Consider the following 18,928-nt stretch of genomic DNA (forward strand, 5'->3'; position numbering starts at 1 on the left):
TTTGTAGAAAAGGTAAATTTAGCTAGCCCTAGATAAAAGCTAGGTCTGTTTGTTTTGATCTGTGAGGTGGGAGTGGCTTAGAGTAGGCTGGTGACTCACAGCTACTTTCATCTTTCGGTTTCCTCCCTTCTGCTTCTAGAGGTTCTAGAAGGAAGGTGGGGAAGAAAGGTGGAGCTGTCTGGGGTGTGCTAAGGAGCCCTGACCAATCCCCAACCTGGATTGGCAGGGGGCAGACCTTCCCAAATACCTAGTGTCAGTCCAGCTGGGGAGGAGTTGTTCGGGTGGAAGAACTGGAGATGGAGTATTAGGCTGTCGGGGCCTTTGAGGAAGCTGCTACTCTGGGGGGGGACACCTTGGGCTAAGGGGGTCGGAGCTGAACAGGAATCCCACACAACCCAAGGGGTGTCCTGAAAAGAAGCAGGAGAGAACAGCAAGGAATACTGCCAGGCAAGTCTCCAGGATGGATCCACCAGGTGTCGGTGAGTGGCAGGCACAGTCTGGAGAGTTGGGAGGCATGCCGGAGCGGACTGGGAGTGTGCAGTCAGAGATGGATGTAGAGCTAACAGGAGAGACTGTAGTGTCATGGGCAGTGGAGACAGGCAGCTGCAGCCAGGAGGGCTGTCAGGGTCCGAAGAGGACTGACTGGGAGCAGTAGTCCACCAAAGTGGGAAGCTGGCACTTGAACTTTCTTTGCTACGCCATAGGGGCCCACGGTCCCTGCCTGTAATAAGGGACTATTGCTAAGGTCTGGCTGAAACCAGTGTCAGGCCAAACCATGTGCTAGCTGCGCCTGAAGAACTGTGCTAGAGGGAAAAGGAGAGACAGTCTGCAGCAAGTGTTGTGCAAGAGATGGTATCTAAATCGTCCAAAGCCATGTAGGAAACTTTTCTGGGCATCCCATGAATTCTTTAAACCCATCCAAGTTCTAATCCCTCAATAAAATACAAAAAACAAAGCTGGTGGACTTTTCGTTGTCTTGGAGTGTCTGGAAGTGAATGTCGAACTGGGCAGGGTGGCAGGTGGGCCACATCACTCAGCAACCCCTACAGGGGTACCGCTACATTTCCAATACACCCAATGGTATCAAACCAGACTGTTAACCAATGATCTTCCAATGGACATCCTACCCTCCACTTAATCCAAAATACTTTATACTCTTATAGCTGAGGTCTCCCCCCTTTTCTCCACCTGTTAGTTGTTAGACTGACCACGATCCATTCAAGTGCTTATTAATGTTCTACTCCACGCCGCCTTATTCTAAATGTTGTATGTTCCCTATTCCACACTGAATCCTTCCATATGCTATTATGTACATTCCTTATTCCACACTGCCTCATTTTATATGCCAGGATGTATGTTTCCTATAACACACTGCCTCATTCCATATGCCATGCTTCATGTTCCTTATTCCACTTTGCCTCTTGACATATGTCATGCTCAATGTTCCCATTCCACACTGCCTTATTTCATATGCCATGCTGTACATTGCCGTCTCTTTTCGTATGCCATATTGTAAATTGCCTATTCCACACCGCCTCATTCCATATGCCATGCTCTATGTTCCATATTCCCCAGAGCCTCATTCCATATGCCATGCTCCCTGTTCCCTAGTCCACACCATCTCATTTTATATGCCATGCTGCATGTTCCATATTACATGCCACCTCACTCTATATGACATGCTGTGCGTTCTTCATTCCACACTGCCTCATTCTGTGTTGTTGCTGCTGGGGGATATATTGTTGCTGATGGAAGATTTATTGTTATAAAGGGACGGTGCTGGGAGGTGTGCCCTAGAAGGAATTTTATTTCAAATATATATATTTTACAAGACATGACAAAATTACTGCATACAGTGCATGTATTATAAGAGTAACAGAAATGACACAAATTTAACACTTTGCATTGTTTTTTTATTTGTTGGCACGGACATAATGCTTATTAATACAGAATAGTAAAGGGGAAGAAGTAAATAATTAGAGAATCTTGCTGGTTCTGGCTAGGCGGCTCACATGCAACCAGGAATCCCCTCCAGTGGGCACCCAGGAACGTCACTCAGAGCTTTAACCAAATGAAGAAGCTCCAGTCCACATTCATAAGAATGTCCAAAACAGCTTTAATGATTCACAAAATATCCAGTGGGTTTTGGGGCAAAACACATCCCCCCTTCATCAGGACTCAGTAACAAAACACATCCCCCCCTTCATCAGGACTCAGTAATGTCTGCAAGAGTTTACCCCTTTCTCTGCGCTGCGACTCGTAGTCTTCTGGGACCTGTGATGTATCCCAGAAGACTGCAGGGGACCAAACTAAGCCGGAAGTGGGAGTGGAAGCCCAAGTACCCGATTGGGGGTTAAGTGCTTGGGTGTCCCGTTAATTTGTTATCTAACTTTACTGATTTTACATAGGGGACCAAAAGGCGCTGGCAGTTTTATGAATCATGAAACTGTTTTGGTCTGGCACTCCTTTTTATTTATTGCAGCCTTCGGTATATTTACTTAAATCCTGTCCTTCGCATTTTTCTGTCCAAACAGGCCTGTAAATAAAAAAGTGCAATTTCAAATTAATTATTAAAAAAAAAAAAAGAGCACACAATACTCAAAATAAAAAATAACATGTTTTTAAAAACTTTTGCAAAGGAAAAATGTCAGCACTCTTCACTGCAACCTTTCAGCTCCCCCATCTCCTGCACAACTTTCACTCTCCATTTTTCCCAGGCTCTGCGATGCCACCACATGGTTTGTATTGAAGGGTAGAGGGGGAGAAAGACCAGCAAACATTTTTTTTTTGTTTGTTTTTTTTGTTTTTTTGTTTGAAAGCCCATGGCATGTGAAACACACTCAAAAACTTCACCCGGTGTCAAAACAATGTGCACACACATAAAGAGTGAAACACAAAAATGTGCAACGGGTATACATAAGCCCTCTAAAATCAGAGGGCCTTGCCCTGATCCCCCGGGGAGTGAGGCTCCAGACGGGGACTGGGGTACTTTACACTTGGTCCATCTGGCCGAAACCAGACGCCCCCTTTCTCTGGAGGGTCTGCCGAAACAGACCTACCCAAGTACTTGGTGGGGCTCCCCCAAAGGGAGACCCCATGAGAGAGGGTGAACTAAGCCAGAAGGCCATGTCCACCCCTTCCCAGGACTTTCAGGGCAGGCCCGAGGACCTACACCCTACCAGTCACACGTGCAAAAACAAGGGGGAGAAGGAAGTGGAGAGGAGAGTGAAAAGTGGTCATTGTGTGAAACAAAAAGGCCCAGCCCAGGACGCAGGTGAGAAAAAAGTGTGGCATGGTGCAGCGACCGTGGTGCTATAAATCAAAGGGACCCTCACTCACAGTAACTTTACGGCACCCCTGGACTGCCACTCCAGGGGCACATACACTATGGGCTTTTTTCCAACCCTGGCCCACAGCCAGACCGGCACAGCTCCCACCCCTACCATGAAGGCCTGGAGTTCTGAGAGATAGGGAGAGCCCTGGACGCAAGGGCTCAACCACCACTCCCATCGCTCGTACCAATTTACATTCAGGAAATACTAACTGCCCCCCTGTTGGGAAAGGGGGGCCAGTGTTCTTTCCTGAAAAACTGACAGTCGCAAGGACCACACCAATCTAGGGGCCAGGGACCCGACCCTTCGGCCAGACCGGTGCAGCACCCATCCTCACCAGGAGCACCCTTCTGGCCTGCTCAGACACAACCAATCATCAGCCTCTATGACCAAATAATGCCAACGTGGCCCCTACCGAAGCAGACCGTCCAGGTACAATTACACCATCGGATTTGCAACTGCCCTCCCCATTTGGAAGTAGCATAGTGCCTCCTCTGGCAATTGATGAGAACAGATACTACACTTGATCTACACTTGATCTGTAACATTTGTTTGTTGATCTCCTTTAACTAATAAGAACCTTGAAGCAACAAAATCTGTTTCTGTTGTTACTTCCCCGGCTACTGTAGCCAGAGGACAAACTAATGGAGAGTGATCTGCACTCTATTAGCTCCAGTGGAGTTGAGGGGAGATATCAGGGGGTCCAAAACAGCTTTAACCATATGCAAAACAGCCAACACCTTTGGGGGCAAAACTCATTACCCCTTTATCAGGGCTCAGTTGTTTCACCAGCATAATTCTTTTCTAGGAAAAAGTTTAAGATTCCTCCCTGAGATTTGCATCCCTGAATTTATTTATTGTAAAGGAGCACAGATTACATGATCTGCAATGGCACCAAGCTGCATTCCCTTCTCCAGCTGGAAAAGCAGCTGATTAAGCATCATCTGTGCTTGATTAGCTGCTCTCCCATAGGCTTTGTGTCTGAATACAAAACCTCCTTAGACCTAATTTACATCTGAGTGTTTTGTAGCTTGAAGTAACATTAAAAATCCCATTTCTTGTCTTCAGCTCTAGTATGGTAAGAATTTTATTATTTGAGCCTTTGGGTTAAAACGTGAGAGTGTAGAATCTGGTGGAGCTCTGCATAGAAACCAATCAGCTTCCATTTTGTTTTTAATTTGTCAAAGCTTAATTGAACAAGCTGAAACTGGAAGCTGATTGGCTTCCAGGCACGGCTACACCAGATTTTGCACTCGAAAAATATAGAAATATAAAATTGTCATCATATTAGATACTAAATATCTATATAATTTTGCCACATAAATTGAAGATGGGAAATAGGTAATTTTCTATGTGTTTAATGAACCGAGGGTCCACTACTGACGGTAGGATCTATGAATTATATAAACATAATTTAAGACAAGCATCACAATAAAAGACATTGATGTGAAACAATACAACATTAACATTTATTTAATGTACACCTCATGTATCAGGTCATGATTATAAAATCATTAACACCACTTGTATGTGTTAAATTTCAGCTGTCTATGAGGGGCCACCACAACAGAATGACCTACTCCAATCTTAAGCCCATGTGCAGATATTAAAATAAAATTTGTCACTGCAAGAAATTCAGGTACCAGGGGCGCATGCGCGGACCGCTCCAAGATGGCTGCTTAAGCCAGGAGCTCCGCGCTGCCTTAGCTACCCGGCGCACCTAGCGGGGGATCCGGGACCCTGGGGGCCGTATTACCTACCGCATTCGCTGGCGGAATAGCTGGGGCACAAGCCCATGTCCGTGAGAACATTTAAGAGAGACCTGGAGCCGCAGTTCAGGGCCATAGCGGAGCGGGCTGAATCCAAGATGGCGGGCGCCATGCAGCCTCACATGCAGAACGCTGAGGAGATCCCTGGAGACAGGCTATCCTATGCCGCAGTAACCCGCATCCACCCTCCTGGGACCCCTGTGAGTATCCTCGTGCCCATGGCTCACTCCCCTGCATCCACAGAATCTCTTATTGAGCAATCAATGGAGGAACTCCTGCACTCTCTCATGAGGCCTGCATCACTTCACACTGCAATCAGACAGACATGACTCCCCACACAATACTCTCAGCCCCTGATCTCTTGTCCCAACTGTCAGCCCTATTGGATAAAGGCTTAGCTCAGACTGCAGCCAAAATTACGGGAGATATCAGTGAGGACTTCCAAATCCTAGGCTCAAGGATGGAAACTATTGAAAATAAACTCGACCAAACGATTTCGAAAACCAGACATAAACTCTGACCACATCCAGGTGCTACAAGATCAATTGGATACTGCACTATCCTGTATCGATGACCTGGAGAATAGATTCAGAAGGGAGAACTTCAGAATCAGGGGGCTCCCAGAATCAATCACTGATACCACATCTGTAGTGCAAGATTTTCTCAGACAGATAATCCCTGACATTTCATCACACAAGTTGGAGATCGATAGAGCCCACAGGACTTTAGGACTCCCTAGGAAAGACGGCACACCCAGGGATATCGTGGTTAAACTCCACTACTTCTCGGTGAAGGAAGAGATAATGAAACAGTGCAGATATCAACACCCCCTCACGTGCCGAGGGCACGCCATTCAAGTGTTCGCAGACATTTCACCAACCACGATACAAAAAAGGAGATCCCTGAAACCCTTACTTACCATTTTGTCTCAACGTGACATCAATACAGGTGGGCCTTCCCCTTTGCACTGAAGTTCGACTATAAAGGCAAGATGCCTTCCTTCCACAGCTTCGAAGAAGGTGAACGCATCCTACTAGATCTTCGCCTCATCTCACAAGAAGCAGCGATGGACCTCACTAATTCCTCTGCAGGATCAACCCCGCTACGTAATGGGTGACCCCGGACCCCCTCTGACGTCACGGGGAAAGCCTCAGGAAAGTCCCCATCAAGTCCCTGTGCGTAAGAGGGGGGCGGGGTCACCGGGTGGCCCCGCCCTCCGTTATTTAAGAACCGTCAGAAGACGAAAAGCTTTACACAGCGGGAGCCTCCCATCATGGATGCGGAGCGGCCCGAGAACGAAGAGGAGAAGAAGATGCTGTGGAGGAAGATGCCGGACTAGAACACCGGAGCAAGAAGCAGAGGATTGGAGGAAGAACCAGAAGAAGAAGAAGATGGAGGAAGAAACCAAAGGAAGATAGAAGAAAGAAGATAGAAAGAAGAAGATAGAAAGAAGAAGCATTTAAATAAAGGAATTGTCAAAAACCTGTCTCTTGTCATTTTTAACATTTTTGACACTTTTTTTGTGAAATGGTAGGGGTGTACCCCCTTACCATTTCACACAGGGGGGGCCGGGATCTGGGGTCTCCTTGTTAAAGGGGGCTTCCAGATTCCGATAAGCCCCCCGCCCGCATACCCCCACAACCACTGGGCAAGGGTTGTGGGGATTAGGCCCTTGTCCTCATCAACATGGGGACAAGGTGCTTTGGGGGGGACCCCAAAGCACCCTCCCAATGTTGAGGGCATGTGACCTGGTACGGTTCAGGGGGGGCACTCTCTGATCACCCCCCCTTTTCCTGCGATCTGCCAGGTTGGGTGCTCGGATAAGGGTCTGGTATGGATTTTTGTGGCGACCCAACGCTATTTTTTTTAAAATGTTGGCGCGGGGTTCCCCTTCAGCCTTCAGCTCTGGTATGGATTTTGAGGGGGACCCCCACGCCTTTTTTTTTTTAAATTTTGGTGCGGAGTTCCTCTTAATATCCATACCAGACCTGAAGGGCCTAGTATGGAATTAAGGGGGACCCCCACGCCATTTTTTTTTTAAATTTTGGTTTGGGGTTTCCATGTGGGGAAATCCCATGCCGTTTTTATCAATGAACTTATATGTGTATTGTCGGACCGACAATTCATATAGTCGCGAGTACTTTTAAATGACTTTTTTTCCTTTGAAATGTCATTTTGCTGTCAGACTGTTCAAAACACCGGAAACATGCGCCCCTTTACAGGCATACTATAGACACCCCCCAGGTACGAAATTTAGAGGAATATTACACTTTTATTCTTTCACGGCCGTTTTTAAAACTTTTTTTGCATTGATCCATGTCCCCTGGGGCAGGACCCAGGTCCCCAAACACTTTTTATGAAAATAACTTGCATATAAGCCTTTAAAATTAGCACTTTTGATTATTCATATTCGAGTCCCATAGACTGTAACGGTGTTCGCGTGTTCGAACAAATTTTTTGCCTGTTCGCATGTTCTGGTGCGAATCGAACAGGGGGGTGTTTGGCTCATCCCTACTCCTTAGTCTCTATACCGAGTTCCAGGAGACACTGGGGTGGACAACCCCTTACTTTTTCCTAAACATTTCACTCAATTTTCCAGATCTTTTTTTGATTGTTCTATTTTTCATTTTGTTGGCAATCTCCCCTATAAATCCTATGTTTGCTCTGCTAGGTTCTATTAGCACGGTTATAGCAGCAATTTAAAGCCTATTTGGGACTGGTTAATTTTCATTTTTAGTTTCTCGCTTTTCAATGTTCTTTCTTCCAGGTCCAAGTTTAAGTCTACAGAGGCTAATGTTAGGGCTCTATTGCTCTCTCACACTTATTGTTTATTTGCTCTGTACACGGTTCTGGCCCTATCTCCCCGGGGCGGGTTCCTGGGGGGCCCGAGCCTCCCTCCTGATTTTTTTCTTGGGAGGGGGGAGCGGGCTGATGGGGGATGGGCTACCGGGGTCTCCTGAACCCCCAAATCAGGATAATACTTTTTTTTGCAGTTAGCTCAAAGGTTGGGGCAGTGATACCACGCCTCCCCCAACCCCACGGATTAGGTCACGCCTCCTCCCTGGGTTAGGTGTTCACCCTGTCAGCAGGGATTGGACGTACTTCCTATAATGTTGAGCAGTGGGTTCCAATCCACTCGCTGCTCACTCAAGCCCCTTAAGGGCTTGAATCCCCCTTCTTCCCTTTCCCCTCCCTCCCTCCCCCCTTCTTCTTTCTACTCTAACAATTCTTTTGCTTGCAGTAAGCCGTCGGTCAATCGACGAACCTTCTTCACGCGGAAAGCGACAGATCTCCATCCCTGCTAAGTCTTCAGATCCCAATGGCTGCCTTGGCCAGGTAGGTGACGGTGGATTGGTATTGCTCCCGACCCCTCTGCTCCATGGCTGGCTCTGAACCACCATCTACACTGTTAAGAGTAGCAACTCATAATGCCCAAGGTTTAAACTCACCTTCTAAACGTAGGAAGGTGCTGGACTATATGAAATCACGCAAAATAGATGTCCTATTCCTTCAGGAAACCCACTTCCCGATCCGGTACAAACCCACTTTCCTGCACGCCCGTTTTTTCTGGCTAACGCAGAAGATAAAACCAGAGGGGTGGCTGTTCTCATTTCAAAAAGCTGCAGATTTTCACTGCAGCTGGAACAGGAGGACCCAGAGGGGAGATATGTCCTAGTAAAAGGCACAATTGATGGTCATCTCTACTCCTTGGTGTCCTATTATGCCCCTAACTCAGGACAACTAAGATTTTTCAGTAACCTATTCAAGACACTAGGTCCCCTATTAGAGGGCTCCATAATTTTCAGAGGGGATTCAAATGTAGCCTTTGATCAGGACCTGGACAGATCCAAACCTCCCCACGCCCAAACCATTCGCCCAACCAGGAGTAGCTCCAAGTTAGCTAAACTGATTGATCTGCAGGGCCTCACAAACATCTGGTGAGAGCTAAACACCACCAAAAAGGATTACACGCACTTCTCTCATGCGCATCAGTCTTACGCCAGAATAGACCATCTATTAGTCTCAAATAGCTTAATTCCCTCAGCCCAGAGAGCACTGATCACAGACACGGTTTGGTCTGATTATATCTTTTTGAGTGTAGCGATAAATAGCAAAGCCCCCCAAACCAAATCTCCTCACTGGAGATTGAATGAAACGATTCTCTCAGACCCTATTAGAAAAATAGAAATTGAAAAGGCCATTTCTGAACGACACTGATGACATCTCGGCAGAGACCTTATGGGCGGCACATAAGGCGACCAATAGAGGCAAAATAATTCAAATAGCTTCCCAAATTAAAAGAGCTCAAAAGGTCAACATTGAGAATCTGGAAAAGAAATTCCAGACACTGGAGCACAGGAGAGACTGACGCCGCGTTCCCATGTCCCGCCTGGACACAGCCCGCCTCAAACTTAATCTAGCTCTAACAGCTAAGGCAGAAAAAAGTATTCTATGGCAAGGGGCAAAATACTACCATCAGAAGGACAAACCTGGGTCTCTCTTGGCCTCCAAACTTACACCACGTATCCACTCTTACACCTTCCCCAGAATTAAAATAGCTGGTCAACCATCCACGGCAAACTCCCTCAAAATCATGGAAGCCTTTCATAAGTTCTGACCTTTATAGTGATCACAGGGTAAAAAGACCCCCTGATCTGCCCAGATTTCTAGAAAATTTACCAATACCCACCCTATCGGAGGACCATAGGGACAGTCACTACAGAGGAAGTCTTAGAGGTGATTAAAAACTTAAAGAAAAACTCTGCCCCAGGTCCAGATGGGTTCTCTATACTATAAAGCATTTGCAAACACCACAGCACCCTATTTGGCCAAATTTATTAACTCCAAAACCAAAGGGGAACCCCTGAACATGCAGATGAATGCTGCATTCATAACCGTCATCCCAAAACCAGACAAGGACCCAGGTGAGGTTAGTAACTATAGACCTATATTCTTGATCAATAACGATCTAAAAATAATGACTAAAATTATGGCCGATCGCCTAGCGTCCTTCATTGCAACTTATATTCATAAAGACCAAGTAGGGTTCATTCCCGGAAGGCAAGGCCCTGATCAAATCAGGAGAACAGTGGACGTAGTTTCTATCTTACAATCTGGGTGGGATGGCGGTCATGATCAAGCTGGTATGCTGCTGTCTTTAGACCTCCAAAAGGCTTTTGACTCTGTCTCTTGGTCCTACTTGTTTTACATTCTGGAAATTTGGGTCTTTGGTCCCCGATTCTCTGGGCTACTTAAATCACTCTATTCTAACACCGAGGCTAGGATAAAACTGCAAGGACAGTAGTCTGACCCCATCAAAATAGCGAGAGGAACACCTCAGGGGTGCCCCCTATCGCCGCTGATTTTCACGATGGCAATCGAATCATTAGCAATTGCTATTCGCACCAATCCAGACATAGCGGGGGTCAGATGTGGGCCCAAAATTCACAAGTGTGGCCTATTCGCCGATGACCTCATCCTATACATCACCTCCCCAGCTGCATCCCTACCAGTTTTATGTAAACTCCTAGATGTTTTTGCTAAGATCTCAGGTTTACATGTTAACTACACTAAGTCACAAGCACTCAACGTCTCTCTCCGACCATCTCCAGTGACCCAGCTGAAGGAATCATTTCGCTTCTCGTGGAGTGAGTCCTCTATACGTTACCTCGGAATAAATCTTACACCCAAATTTGAACAACTATACCAAGCTTGCTATCCCCCCCATCTACAAAAAATTAGAATCAGATCTTAAATAATGGTCTGCACACCAACTCTCCTGGTTGGGCGGGATAAACTCCATCAAAATGACCCTACTCCCTAGACTCCTGTACATCTTTCGCTCACTCCCAATTTATATAAGAAAGGATCATCTCTCGTTGTTCCAAAGCAAAGTGATTACATTTTTTGGGTTAAATCTGGCCATTGCCTGGCACGACAATCCCTATATAGACTGAGGAATAAGGGGGCAGCTAGACTTGCTCAGCTATTTACAGTATACTCTAAAACAGCCAGACCTGACTGGGTAGATATGGAGAGGCAGGTAGTCCCATCCTGCACCTTGGACTTTCTTCTTTGGTGTCCTCCCATCTTGTCACCTTCATTGTCACATGCCTTGGCGATATGGGATACTCTCAGGAATTCCCCTTCACTGGTCTCACAAAGCAAACCCTTAGCACACATCTTCTGTAATCTAGAATTTCGTCCAGGCATTGACATCAGAGCATTTCAGTGGTGGCTAGATAAGGGGATGTACCGGATCGGGCACTATTTTACCTCTGCTTTGCCCACTGTATTATGAATCTAGACCTTCCCAATTCAGAAAGGTTTAGATTTCAGCAACTGTCACATTTTCTACACTCAATCTGGACTACGAAACCTGAGCCACCTCAATTCACCCCTTACGAACAATGGTGTGGACAGCTACTGGAGCAGAGGAGAGGGATCTCTATAATCTATTTGTCGCTTGCTATGTATGGTCGGAAAGCACCATTTATGCTGGAATGGGAGGAGGACACGCAGGAATCTTGGGACCTGGACTCCTGGCACAGAGCATTCTTTAGATCCTTCAAGGGTATCCTCAATATTTCACTAATAGAAGCCAGTCTGAAGGTCATCACGAGATGGTACATGACCCCCTCCAGGCTCTCCTCCATGTTTCCATCAGTTTCCCCTTTGTGCTTCCGAGGGTGCCATATGAGGGGTACCATGATGCACATATGGTGGGATTGCCCCAAAATCAGAGGCTTCTGGAACAAGATTTTCCAAATCATATCTAAAGTCATGGCTCTGACCATTCCCAAGTTCCCCTTGACAGACCTTCTTAACCAACTAATTCCCAAGGTCCCGAAATTCTCTCAAAAACTAATATTTTTCATATTACTAGGCACTAAACTCACCATAGCTAAAGCCTGGATGCTTCCTAAGGTCTCAATTGCAGCAGCTAAACGCAAAATATCTTGGATAATGTCCCAAGAGAAGATGGTGAGTATCATATTGGACACCTCAGCCCAGTTCAGGAAGACTTGGGAACCTTGGGCCAAATATATAGGAGTGGGCAACTTCTCGGGCTCACTTCAACCAACATTTCTACTTAAGGTCTGTCTGGTAGACGGCACATCCCCTTTCTCTTTTTCTCTCTACCTTTTCTCTTCCCCCCCTTACCCACCTTTTTTTCCCTTACCCATCCCTTTGCCCCATTGTTATAGTGCCCTGCAGATGGACACCGGTTTTGTTATAGTTAATAGTGGGACATATCCCCCTTTTATGCCATGCATGGACGTTTGCAGTACGACAATATCGACTAGTTTTGTTATATAGAGGTTGGCCAGATTTTTCCAAAAACCCGGGGATTTTAACTGACAAATAAGCTGATGTACGAGGGTTAGCTCATTCCTCCCCTACACAGCTTGATCCCTATTGGGGTGTGGGGAGAGGAGAGCAAGTCTTTTTACCTAGTTCCACTAAGCCCTTCTCTTTTTTACCTCATTCCCAGAACGCAGTAAGACTCCTTGTCGGCTCATATTTCTAGTCTACAGATCTTCGCTATATGAAACTATAATGTTGTAAATCCTTTCTCTTTATTGTTTGCTCTGTCTCGTGCAATGGTATATCGTGTTATACTCTTGAAAACCAATAAAATATTTAAAATTAAAAAAAAAAATTTCTGCCAAAAAAGAAATTCAGGTACCACTATGGAGTCTACCTATCTCCATTAGTGTGTACCAGGAGCCCTGATGAAGAGCGAGGCAATTCCCCTAAAACGCGTTGGCGTAATCTGTTACCATGAGCTTCATATAAAGTCCCACCCTTTTGTTGCATCTTTTGCTGCTTTTCCTGCTGCATTTTTGCTCCTTTTCCTCATAATGATAGGGATGGAGGCACATGACCATACCCGGCCATGGCTTCATTCAAAGTCCCAAATTCCCCAATTCCCCCCTTTTTATGATATTCCTTTTTGTTGCGTCTCTGGGACATAAAGTGGAGGTAAATTTCTTCCGTGGCACATAAACTGCAGAAAAAAAAACTTGGTATGGGTTTTCACCCTCCCCCCCTCTATTAAAAACTACAAAAAAAACATTTGACTATGCATACAATTAAAGGGAATGTTTGTTCAGGCAAAAAGTTTAACTGCTATATGATAAAAAGTCTTGGGTCAGAAACAGCTAATCAAAATGTAACATATCAGAGTGATATTTCCATAAAATGATAAAAAGTCTTGGATCAGAAACAGGCGCTTCCTGTTACAAGGTTGAAACAGTCTGTCCCTGTCTCCCAATTTCTGTTGTACATTATTACCTTGTCACAAGTCCCCCTGGTAGAGACTACAATCATCAGGGCTTTTTTTAGCTGGAACTTGGTGAAACTGAGTTCCACCAACTCTGGCTCAGGTTCTCTGCTTCCTGCTCACCACTATCACTTGTAAACACAGAAGTGCAGCTTGTCCCCAATGGCTCCCACAGATTAGATCTCTTGAGCAGCTCCCACTGAGTGCAGGGCGGGGACATGGGAGATGCAGATGCCTGGGGGGGCAATGCAGATTTGGACACCCCCACTGGATGATTTTGCTGCAAGTGAGAGAGGCAGAGCCACCTACAGTGTGCAGGGAGGTACTAGAGCCTAATACAGCAATGCAAGTAAGACGTGGAAGATGGTGGAGCTTTTAAGTCAAGAGGTTTAACATGGGGGCAGTACATGGGGGGTTGCATGTAGAGATCAGAGCTGAAGTGGGGTAAAAGTGAGGTGTGGATAGGGGATGCAGAGGTAAGCAGCTGTGGAAGAAGGCTGAACTCTGCACTCTGTGTAGTGCACCCCTGAACTTTGCACCCTGTGTGCTGTGCACCCCTGGACTCTGCACATAGAGCACCCACAAACTCTGCACTCTGTGTGCAACCCCCCCCCCCAAACTTTGCACACTCCTGGTATTTAATCCCCCTTTAAGACCCTTCTACTGTGAAATTTGACTACACTCACTATTTGATGCAGTTTGGAGGGTTTGTGTGTGGGGAGGGGGGTTTTGGGAGGTTGTGGTTGAGTCCCCGCAGCGACTGTATTTTCTGAGGAAAAAAGCCCTAACAGTTCACCCATGCTGACACACACACTGTGTAGGCATGGTCCACTGTTGTCACTATCCAAAGCAATATCCAGATGATGTGAAGTGATTGCATATATACAGAAAGTGGTTTAAAGAGCCTTGAAGAACTGCAGCACTAGGAAATAGGTGAAAACCATGATTTATGATAAAACTAAAGAATTCAAATGTAACATTTAGAAATAGATAGAGATATAAATTACATTTAATCTGTATATCAATCACTTACCAAGCAGCTATTCCATTAGGATCATGCAAAACTCTACTAAAGCACTGTAAATCATCATTGATATTACTATCCAGTAGGTCTAAATAGGGAGAAGAAAAATTATGACACAATATATTAACAATGGTGATAATAATCTTCATTAAGCTTAGCACATCATATATTTATTAAGCAATCTACGGACGTATGAGACTTTCCAAACTTTAAGCACAAAACAGCCATCCAGGGGCACTTCTCCTGGTTCCTAACTTGCAACCTATGGGCCACAGGAAGCCCTTTGGTTCTTGCCATGAGGCCTTTGAACCCCAGCAGTCATCAGTGGGAGTGCTAATTTCATAAAAGTTTGTGACAGTGATAGTAGTCTCATGTAACATGTCCTCACTCTTTGACTGTCTTATACAGCATCTCTCGACTCCAACCACAACTGTAGCACATCCATAGCTTCTTATGCCATGTACACACGACCGGACTTTGACAGCAAAGGTCTGATGGAACGAATCCGCCGGACAATTCGATCCTGTGTGGGCTTCATCGGACCTTTGCTGTCGAAAAATCAGACAGACTTTAGAAATAGAACATGTTTCAAATCTTTCCGAATCAGTTCGTCTGTATGCTAGTCCGAGGGTCGAAAAACGACGCAAGGGCAGCTTTTGGCTACTGGCTATGAACTTCCTTATTCTAGTCCGGTCATACGTCATCACGTTTGAATCAGTCGGACTTTGGTGTGATCATGTGTAGGCAAGTCCGTTTCATCGAAACTCCGTCGGAACTCCGTCGAAAGTCAGTCGAAAAGTCCTTCGGAGTTTAGCCGTCGAAAAGTCCGGTCGTGTGTACATGGCATTACTGTATTTAACTGTAGTTTCTGACAGCACTTTTCTGTAGCAATATATATACTGAACATCATGTTTGGTGATGTTGGGGGGATGTTAAAGCCCCCTTAACCTTGTATCTAGACCAATTAGTCCAGAGAAAGAACCATTATGTGAATAAATTACAATATGGCATGGCTTTTTAACTCTGGGTTTTCTTTAATTGTTTGTAATGTGTCCTTGTACAGTGTTTCCTTAACTAAGCAATAATTGTTTTTGTGTGTACTATGACGTTAGTAGCGCTTCATGACATACACAATAAAAGTTTGATTCCAGGATTTATAAGTAATTCGTAGAACCAATATAACCAATTAGTTTCAGGAGATTTGTGTTTTTCCTTCTTCAGTGTTTTAAGTAAACACAGGTACCCTGGAAAGTCCAACCTAAGTCCAAGACAAAGCCTCCCAAGTGCCCTGAAGAAGGAGAAATTCAAATCCCCCAAAACACGTTGGTGGTATTGTTTCTACTAACTACAAATAGTCTAAAATCACGTTTTTCAATTTAGTCCAACACTCTCAACCACGTCAAAAAGTTCACGCCCAGTTCATAATAGGGACCACACCTTTAGGGTACAAACCTTTAACCACTTCAGCCCCGGAAGGATATACCCCCTTCCTGACCAGAGCAATTTTTGCGATACGACAATGCGTCGCTTTAACTGACAATTGCACAGTCGTGCGACATTGCACCCAAACAAAATTGAGGTCCTTTTTTTTCCCCACAAGTAGAGCTTTCTTTTTGTGGTATTTGATCACCTCTGTGGTTTTTATTTTTTGCGCTATAAACAAAAAAAACGGTGACAATTTAAAAGAAAAAGCAATATTTTTTACTTTTTGCTATAATAAATGTCCCCCAAAAATATATAAAAAACAAATTTCTTTCTCAGTTTAGGCCGATATCTATTCTTCTACATATTTTTGGTAAAAAAAAAAAAAAAAATCGCAATACGCGTATATTGATTGATTTGCGCTAAAGTTATAGCATCTACAAAATAGGGGATAGATTTATGGCATTTTTATTAATAATTTTTTTTAATTAGTAATGGTGGCAATCTGCGATTTTTCTCATGATTGCAACATTATAGCGGACACATGGGACACTTTTGACACTATTGTGGCAGGGACCATTGTCATTTATACAGCGATCAGTGCTATAAAAATGCACTGATTACTGTGTAAATGACACTGGCAGGGAAGGGGTTAAACACTAGGGGGCGATCAAGGGGTTAAGTGTGTCCTAGGGAGTGATTCTAACTGTGGGAGAGATGGGCTACTACTGACATGACACCGATCACTGCTCTCGATGACAGATCTCTGTCATGTCACTAGGCAGAACAGGGAAATGCCTTGTTTACATAGGCATCTCCCCGTTCTGCAGCTCCGTGACACGAATCGTCAGGACCCAGGGCCACTGTCACGGAGTACGTGGCAGGCGCGCACACGACCTGATGGCGGCGCACCCACAATGCGGCGATTTAAAGGGGACGTACCTGTACGCCCATTTGCCCATCCGTGCCATTGTGCCGACGTACATCATCGTCCGCTGGTCGGCATGTGGTTAATAGGCATGGGCACTTTCAGTAAAAAGTGTACTACTGCACCCTCCCTAACCTAAACCAACCTGAAAACACCTCCCCCAGCTGCTTAGTTAACTAGCATAACAGTTATGGTCCCACCCTATGTTTACATACTCCATCTGGAAATCTTTTCCAGTGCTGGCCATGCAGTGAGTTGAGTTCTTATAAACTTGAATTGGGCTGTATACCCTGACTAAAGACATACCTCTATTTAAAGCCTATTGCCACTGGTGGTCAGCTGTGCGTGGCCTACAGTGAAACCCTATAGGACCCCTATTAATACCCTTCAACAGTGGTGGCTATTAATCAAACATTTTTAAGTTATAACCAGGTTATGTGAATAGGTCACTTCACAGCCTGCATGGGAAGACAGGGTTACTTATAGATTAATCTTCCTCCTTGGAATATGATTTTGTGCTTAACCTGTCCTAGGAGAGTAGATTTTACATATTTGGCTAGCCAGAGCTAAGCTGGTTTTGACAGTTGGATCAATGCCTAGTAAATTAACAGTTACACTTGGAAAACTGGTGAATATAGCACGTAATCAATTCTTAATTTTTTTTAACACTTTATCATATTTGGACTGGGCTCCCTTTGCCCCAAATGCTCCAAGCATCTACTACTGTGGTTACATTTTTAGGCAGTAGCCATATTCCTCATTTGTGTTATATCTATAGACTTTTGGTCAAACTTGGCAACAATCGCATATCTACTGTATAAGTATCCCATAAGCTTTCTCAAGGAAAGAATTAAACATGTAGGTGGGGTGTAGTGCAGTGTGGCAACAATAATCCACTCAGTCTTAATGCAATAAAAGAACTTGTATTGAAATAATACAGACAATCCACACATAACCCAATGGGAAAGCAGCCCATCCGCAAACACTTATGCCCTGTACACACGATAGGATTTTTCGATGGAAAATGTGTGATAGGACCTTGTTGTCGGAAATTCCGACCGTGTGTGGGCTCCATCACACATTTTCCATAGGAATTTCCGACACACAAAATTTGAGAGCTTGCTATAAAATTCCGATCGTGTGTACACAAATCCGACGCACAAAGTGCCACGCATGCTCAGAATAAATTAAGAAACGAAAGCTATTGGCTACTGCCCCATTTATAGTCCCGGCGTACGTGTTTTAGGTCACCACGTTCAGAACAATTGGATTTTCCGACAACTTTGTGTGACCGTGTGTATGCAAGACAAGTTTGAGCCAACATCCGTCAGAAAAAATTCATGGATTTTGTTGTCGGAATGTCCGATCAATGTCCGACCATGTGTACAGGGCATTACAGTTCCAAAAAAGTACAGCCCGAAGCAAAAAAAAAAAAAAAAATTATGAGTGTAGGGCTAGCATGAACAGGAGCACAGGGAAGCCGGGCAAGTCAAGGTTAACATTTTGTCAGGCAACTTGGGGCTGCAGGGGATTGGGCAGCTAGTGTGGGGGAGGGACTGCAAAGCTAGGAGTGGGGGAGACAAGTGGAACCAGACATCCGGAGTAGGACACGAGGAGGAGAAGCATTCCCCTGCGGCTCTCTCATGGCAGAATCCCGGCATCTGGCAGAGCAGCTCCGCTCTATGGCGGATTCGATGGGGACCGATTGGCTGCAGAGCCAGATCGCATCCATGCTGGGGACGTCTGCCAAATCTCCCACCAGTTCACAGGTGAGACACGCTCGGCGGGCAGGCCCCCTGGAGCGTTTTAGCCCTTCACATTCCCCGCAAGCTCAGCACCACTCAGACTCAGACCCTCCAGTCCAGCCGGCTCAGCCTCCTCTGGCTAGCTCAGATGCGGGCGCTGGGAGGAATCCCCGTCGGGAGCAGAGCTCTGCGGGACAGGGACACAGCCCTGCACCGTCCCCGGTCCAGATGAGGCGGAAGAAACGTGAGAGTGCGGCCACCTCCCAGGCGAGGGTCGCGACGGGAGTGGTGGCTCAGTGCCGGTTCACACTAGACGCGGCACGACTTGCAGGTCGCCTCACCGAGGCGACCTGCACACGACTGCCGGGGCGACTTGCAAGACGACTTCTGTATAGAAGTCTATGCAAGTCGCCCCCAAAGT

At 45.6% G+C, this 18,928-nt stretch overlaps 1 protein-coding gene across 1 annotated transcript in view; it reads right to left on the bottom strand.

Annotated features, from left to right (window-relative positions):
* Window positions 1–2,190: 2,190 nt before the first annotated feature.
* Window positions 2,191–18,928, bottom strand: part of LOC141114255 (lysozyme C-like) — a 44,471-nt gene continuing 27,733 nt past the window's right edge. The window contains exons 3-4 of the mRNA XM_073607839.1: window positions 14,422–14,500; window positions 2,191–2,536 (exon numbers count right to left, since the gene is read on the bottom strand). Coding sequence (XP_073463940.1) covers window positions 2,470–2,536; window positions 14,422–14,500 — 146 coding nt within the window. The 3' untranslated portion in view covers window positions 2,191–2,469. The remainder of the gene's footprint in view (window positions 2,537–14,421; window positions 14,501–18,928) is intronic.

The sequence above is a fragment of the Aquarana catesbeiana genome, linkage group LG12, assembly GCF_042186555.1.
Source record: "Aquarana catesbeiana isolate 2022-GZ linkage group LG12, ASM4218655v1, whole genome shotgun sequence".
NCBI classification, from domain to species: Eukaryota; Metazoa; Chordata; class Amphibia; order Anura; family Ranidae; genus Aquarana; species Aquarana catesbeiana.